The 7248-nt window shown below is 52.3% G+C and overlaps 1 protein-coding gene across 4 annotated transcripts in view; it reads right to left on the reverse strand.

The window, feature by feature from the left end:
• Positions 1 to 5400, reverse strand: part of HIPK2 (homeodomain interacting protein kinase 2) — a 180284-nt gene extending 174884 nt beyond the window's left edge. For 2 of the 4 annotated variants that reach the window (XM_053897360.1, XM_053897359.1), the window contains exon 1: positions 5026 to 5400. In XM_053897360.1, coding sequence (XP_053753335.1) covers positions 5026 to 5044 — 19 coding nt within the window. In that variant the 5' untranslated portion in view covers positions 5045 to 5400. The remainder of the gene's footprint in view (positions 1 to 5025) is intronic. The other 2 variants (XM_053897361.1, XM_053897362.1) reach the window with 1 other exon arrangement.
• Between the last annotated feature and the right edge of the window lie 1848 nt (positions 5401 to 7248).

Raw genomic sequence — 7248 nt, forward strand, 5'->3', positions numbered from 1 at the left:
CAAAATATAAGAAAAGAGGAAGCAATGGTAACTAGAGATGGTGATTTCTAAGGAAATTTGTAACAGGGATTTCCTACATTCAGAAATACTTGTTTGATCCAAATTAAACACCTTTCAAGAGAAAAATGGGGAAACGAGGCCTTCCCTATACAGCTTAAGAAACACTCGCACGTTAAGAATTAAAAACTGGCGTGCACACGCGTCCCCCAAAAAGCATTCCACCTTGAGTCAGGCCACGGTCCGGTGAGCCCACGTGTACTTTTTGACTTTCGCTTCCCATACCTCCTGGACTCCTCGAGGAAAGAGCCCCTACGTAAATGCTTGTTAAGTGAATTCATTAAAGATGTGCCCTGCCTGCAGAGCCAGGGTGACAGTGCCCAGCTCGTGGGGCTGTTAGGACAGTGAGTTAATGTGAGTGGGGGGTGCAGCACATTCTAAGTGGCACATAAGTCACACTTCCCGCTATGAACTTCAGGCACCTTGGTTTCTTTTAGAAGAAAAATAAAGACCTCCCTATACCCCAGCTTTTCAGTTTTCTTCCCCCCTGCTCACCCCCCTCCCCCACACACACACAGAGTATCATCAAATTAGACGGAACTATTGAGAGTTCAGGCCTTTCACGTTCACACTCTATCTATCGGTGGTTATACAAAGTCGGCTGGCGTTATTCTGAATCCCGTCTCTGACAGCAACCTCAAGTGCTTGAATTGTCATCACAAGACTACCAGAAAGCCCTGGCAAATTACACGTTCAGAGAACAATAAAAAAAATGGTCACATATCATACCCTCTTGATCATCTCTACTTTGTTCCTTAGAAACCTCAAAGGTGGTTCCCTGAGGTTGGTCTCTACGGGGGGAAGGAAGAGAAATGAGGAAACATAAGAAAATTAAATATGAAGACAGGAGCAGCTGTAACGTGCATAAAGCACCAAGTTTTCTCCTGTAGGAAAAGTGTGTCAAACGCACGATGAGCCAGACGCCCCTCTTGAGGCTGGTGAGCCGACTGGCTGCACCCTTTCCCCGCCTGCCCCCTGGGTTAGGAAGGGATCCTGGTTAGGGCTGAAGGTTATCTTTCATGCTTTGGGATACTTTCCCACAGGCACAGCTGCAGCCCCTGAAACTCTGCTCTAACGGTTTGTTTCCTCATTTTTAAAGTGGCATAGAATGTGAGAAATTCTCTACCTGAAGCTGGCAGAAACTCAGTGGGAATAGAAATCTAGAAAGGTCACACAGGGGGTCAGAAAGGCTCTTTCTTGCGTGGCCGTGGGGGGTTTATTGTCGCTGGTGCCCAAACTGGAAGAGGAAAAGCAGGAGATTAATAATTGAAATGTTGCTATTATTGGTTTTCCAAACTATTTGTGGGTTATTCCTTCCCTGGAGTCATCATGCCTGTAAGCAGTGCAAAAACACAGAAAATTTAAAAAATTTAAAAAAAAAAAAGAGGGATTTAACACGCACAGAGAAAATGCCTACAGCCAGGCGCTTTACATATACTCCTTGCTAATGGAGTCCTCGTACAATCCAATGAGGCTTCAAACAGAACAAAACAAAACAAAGCTCAGAGAAGATCAGTAACATGTCCAAAGTCGTACAGCCAGATTCAAACCCAGGTTTCTCAGATCTAAGCACTGTGCCACACTGCCTGGAATTGAGGATAAAATTAATGACCCTTGCTTCACTACTCAAATGTGGTACAAATGAAAACAATATTTATACTTACTCATTTTAAAAATATAAAACACAAACACAGGAAAAGATATTTTAGAACGTGTGTCATCAAATTCTTTTAATGGAAGATGATTCAGAATCCATTTCTTGGTAGGCATTTTGGTAGGTGTCTTTAGACCCATCTGATGAGAGATTTCAGTACGACAGTTCTGGGAAGTCTGACTGTGTAAGCCAACACTAATTGACGTGACACATCTCAGGTACGGTGGGACATAATTAACTTGGAATGTAGGGTCCCCTAGTTCAGAACCCCTGGCAATACAGACCTATGTGGTCGGCCTTTGCACTACATATTGAAAAAAAGCCTTGCTAAGCAAGTGGATGGAGTAAACACAATCGCAAGGCAAATGTTTAACTTTCTAAAGAAAATAAACCTTTTTAAAGAAGTTTACCTTAACCAGTACCAAGTTACTGAAAATTAATGCGCTATTTAAAACCTAACCTTAAAAGCAGGAAGTGGAAGCCTGGTAACACCTGGCTACCCATTAATTCGGATTATCACACATACCCAAAGACGGCATTTCTCTCTCAAGAGCTGGCACTTCAGAATGCCCCACGGTTGCATTCAGGCCTTGACCCAGTATCCCCGCCTGGGGCAAGTGCACCCCATTTCAACAAACGAGGGCACTCCTGAATCCCAGCAGAAATACCTCACCTGTCACTGTACTTCTCCTTAGAAGAACCCCATGTTCGTTTTTTTAGTAGCTCGAAAACAATTAGAAATCGCTCTTCTGGGTGACTTCCCCAGGAAAAGCCCTACTCCTTCAGGATAGACACAGGGAGTCCGTGCATTGTGACCGGGATATGGTAAAAACCAGGCTCACTGAATGCAGCGGATGTCGCCAAGGAGGGGAAAAGGAGGTCACTGGAGTCTTAGAAGCACTCATCACACGAAATAAATGTAGGTTCCAGCAATACAATCCTTTATAGAGGTCACCTGTCTGTTTCAGAACGTGACCAACAGTCTCCTTCAAGAAAGACCCAGGCCTGAGCGTGTGAGGCTGGACTGGTTGAGAAGGGGAGAGGAGAAAGAACAGAAAAAGGATAGAGATGCACAGAAACTCCAGCAGAATCAAAGGGTACAAAGTGTAGGAACAAGGCAAGACTGAGTGAAACCCAGGGCTGAAAGAGGTGACCAGGTAGGTCACCTGCCACAGGGAATGAAGCTTGCAAATAAAAACAGCGAGCTCCTGAGACCTTTGAGATCCAAGATCGTTCTTAACCCTTAACACCTTACCCACCCACAATTCTTTATCTGGTGTCATGCACTAAAAGAATAACTTAAAAAACACTGGAGTCAGAACCACAGGGCCACGTCTTAGCCCCGGGGGTATGGCCTACATTCCATATGGATTTGGAACGGAAAGGAACAGGAGGAGAACAGCACAGTTCCCAAGCCGGCTTTCTACAAAGTTGACAAAATACATCCCAACCCACATACCCAGCCCCTCCTAAAAGGGAAAGCAGCCGTTTACTATAGTTCTGAATTCACTGCCAAGTTCCTTCTCTAATGCTCACCCGGAGTGTCCAGCAGAGGGAGTCTCAAGGAGGTACTTAATAAAGAGAAAATTGTTTCATTTTAACACTCCATAGACAGTGGGAGCATTGACTGTAGCCCCCTCCCATAGACACAGACGAACAATGAAGGCCCGACATGGGCTCTCCTAGCATGTTCACAGAGCCACTGGCTCGTTCTATTCTGCGTGGTGGAGTGATCAGAAATTTCGTTTTGTTTTGTCGAATGGTTAAATGGACCTTGTGTTCTTCAGAATCAAAGAGGAAAGCCCCTGGAATAACATCTCTCTGTTGCCTTCTAAACAGCCCCTTTGTTTCTAAGAGAGTCTGAAAAAAAATATTTACAGTCCATAGGTTATTTACAGCCTCATTATCCAGGGCCTGACTGGTAACTTTATTCCATCCAGAAACCAAATTCATTTGGAGCCCTGGAACTAATAACAGATTTTCTTTTCAGATAAGTTTTTTTTTTTTTTTTTAATCTGCCTCTTGTAACAGAGATAAAACTATTAATGCGTTCCCTGTCTCACTCGCCAGCACTGTTCCCGGGATTTATAGAAGGATTAAAACCTCCTCTCCCCGCCCCTCCTCTCTGCTCCACACAAACCCTTTCCCCTCTCATTTGCTATTTCATCCACAGAATATCTGAACAAAACCGAAAGAAAGCCAGATGGACTGACGCTAAAAGTATGTAAAGGCTGCTATTTCAATGATTTCATGAGAAAAACATTTTCACGATGAAATGACTGAAAAAAATCGGGCACCCTTTGGTTTAAAATTCCTCCTACTACAAGCACACAAAAACACACCGAAGTGTAAAAACTTAGTTGATTCTGGTTTGATTTCTGGCTGGAAGCTGACAAGAACCGACTGGAGAGAAGCGAAACGGAGAGGGAGGGCAAGGGGAGTGGAGAGCTTTTTGCCCTCCGTGCTTTTCTTTCTTCCTAAAGACAGTCAAATCGGGAAAATGACCCCACGCCAGGTGAAGGTGCACCACGCAGGTTGAGCCAGACCCACCGAGGGAACCGTCTCGGCCGCCTCCCCCCCGAGGCCCCCCCCCCCACCCCGACTTGAAAAGCTCAACTACATTTTCCCTTCCACACGCTAATGCGGGGAGATTTTAGCCAATTTCATTGTTCTGCCTGGGTCTGAAATGGACTTTTCATCCGTACCCCCGTCTCATCACCTAGCCCCATACATACATTCCCATCCGACAGCCCCCCCAAAATCAGAGGCTCGCGAAGAATAAAGGAGTGTGGGGAGGGAGTGGAGAGCAGCGGAAAGGGGAGCCGTGGGGACAGAGTGGGAAGATCACCCTAAAGGTAATTTTCCGGGGGGGGGGGGCGGTGCGCAGGGGAGGGGGGAGGATGAAAGCTAAACCGCATCACCTTTATTTACCCCAAATAAATGAAAAGCACAGTCACGGGTCCGTCTTTTCCCAGGCGCCCCCTCCCAATTTCTTTTCTTCGGGCAGGAGCCCACCCTCGCACCCCCCCCCCTCCACCCCCCGCCTCTTTCTCCACCCTGGAAATAAGATCCTGTTAAATTCCGGATCCCGGTCGTGCCGTGGGCAGGGGAGGGGGAGGCGGGGAGGGGTCGGGAGCCGGTTAAAGCCCCGGGGGGGTGGGGCGCCGGAGGCCGGGCGCCCGGGGGGCTGCGGGCCGGGGGTGGGAGGGGGGGGGGGCGGCCCGGCGAGGGGCCGCGGGCAGAACAAAGCTGCGGGGGCCGCGGCGGCCGGGCGGCGCTGGGCGAGCGGGGTCGGCGGGCCGGGCGCCCCTTACCTTCGTACACGGGGGCCATCGGGGCCGGGGTGTCCGCGGTTCATGGCAACGGAGAAGGGAACGCGGCGCGCGAGCTCGGCCCCCCCAGCCTCAGTCGGAATCTGCCATCTTGAGCCTGTGTCTCCGCTCTCGGCGCAGCCGGGGCCGCCAGCGCCCGCATCACCGCCTCACTTGGCCGGCGCCGGGGGAGGGGGCCGGGCGCCGCCGCCGCCGCCGCCGCCGAGGCCGGGCCCCTGCGCGGGGCTCCGGGGCGGCCGGGGCGGGCGGGCGCAGCGGCCGAGGCCGAGGGGCCGGGCGGCCGCGGCCCCCGAGCGGGTCCGCGGTGGGGCGGGAGCCGGGGCGGGCAGCGCGCGGCCAGTGCCCGGCCGGAGCTCAGCTCAGCATGGCTGTGTGTGGGGGCTTCGGCAAAAGTTGCACGGGAGGCGGAGGAGGGGCGGGCGGAGCCGGGAGGAGGGGCGGGGGCGGGGGCCGGGGGGGGCGGGGGCGGCGGGCCGAGCGCGAGCGAGCGAGCGAGCCGCGGAGCGCGGAGTCCGCGCGCAATCGAGCGCCGATGGCACGGATGCGAGGCGGGGAAGGCCGAGCGGAGGGCAGGAGCGGCGGGCCGGGGCGGGCGCGGGCGCTGGGGGCGGGGTGGGGCGGAGCGGGGGGGGGGGGGGGAGGCTCGGGGCCGCCGCGGGGCTCGCGGGCAAGGTGCGCGCAGTTGCGTTCCGCCCGGCCGGGGACAGCCGGTCCGCAGGGGTGGCAGCCAGAAGTTTGTGTGCGCGCGCGAGCGGGGCGGGAGGGCAGAGACGGGAAGGGGGCACCGCCGGCGGAGAGGCTCGCCCGCCTGGCCCGGAGCTAGGTGTGCAATGAATGAAGGGAGGGGTGGGCGCTCGCCCGCCTCCCGGGAGAGTGAGTGGGGGGAGGAGCTTTGGAAATCCACTTGGGGTCGGAGGGTGCAGAGCTGTTCCGCGCACGCTTCAGACCTGCAGCCCCCGGTGGTTGCCGAATTCCTGGCTTGCAGTGTCCTGGGCGGGGGCGGGGGGGGGGGGGGGGGGCGCGGCTCCGCCGCCCGGACGGCCGTTCCCAGGCCTCTGCTCTTCTCCACGCGCTCCGATCAGGGCTTCAAGTAGACGTCTCCAAACTCCCCCCGGCCCGGAGTCTTCTCCAGGGTCACTTCAGCTCCCTCCTGGATTCTTCCATAGGATGCCCAGCCATCGCCTCCAGCGTGAGAAGACTTGGGGCCAAACTCTTAAGCAGTGTTTTTGAAACTGTGGATCAAGACACATTAACTGATCATAAAATTAGTTCAGGGGATGGCGACCACCTTAAAAAAAAAATCGAAATGCAACAGAATAGACAATATTAGGATCCATTGCTCTTAGTGAGCGTAACTATGGTTTCAGAAACCTTTTGTTTCCATTATACAATACTGGACACCTGTACTGGACCATGATGTAAATTTTATTTCCTACTGTGGGTCAAGGATCAAAAAAGCTTAAAATCTATACTTTGGGGGCTGTAACGTAACGATCATTGTACGACTTTCTTAAAAACAAAGTCATGATTTTCTCACTACTTATTCTTCCCAACCTCCATACCCTCTGACCCCCACCCCCAAACCCCACAAGAGGGAAGCCCGTTCACACACTTACCTGGTTTTGTTAGCCAAGCACAGTTCCCCCTTATCAGGGGGACCTTTGACTCGGCCATCCTCTTCGCCCCTCTATTCAGTGCTATGCTTTCCACTGCTTCTCTTAGCCTCATGTTATCACATTTGCAGAATCCTGGACTACGACTGCTAAAAAGAGCCTCAGACATCCTCTGGGCCAGGCCTGCCCTTTTAGAATTGAGAAAGTGAGGCCCAAAGAAGTGAATTTCGCTCAACGTTGCATGCTATGAAGTCTCAAGGTTACATCTTTTGGCTCCCACTTTGGTGTTCTTTGCTCCACACCATTCATTCGTTCCTTTCTTTCTATCCCGACTGCTATCCCTAACTGATCTCAGTCCAGTTCCCCCTAAGCACTGTCACCTCCATAACACACAGTTCTGACCGTGCCATGGACCTGCCGACACCTTTCAAGGAGTCACCCTTTGCCGAGGTTCCCAGTTCCTTGGCTCGGAATCAAAGCAGGCAGGCCCTGACTTACCATTCCAAGCGCATGAGTTCAGCAAGTCACTGCCTCTCCAGCCAGACTGGTTTATTCATGGTCTTCTGCCAGCCTTCCCCATCTGTGACTTTGC

Source organism: Panthera pardus, unplaced genomic scaffold, assembly GCF_024362965.1.
Source record: "Panthera pardus isolate Hobbes unplaced genomic scaffold, ASM2436296v1 HiC_scaffold_8, whole genome shotgun sequence".
In the NCBI taxonomy this organism is placed as follows: Eukaryota; Metazoa; Chordata; class Mammalia; order Carnivora; family Felidae; genus Panthera; species Panthera pardus.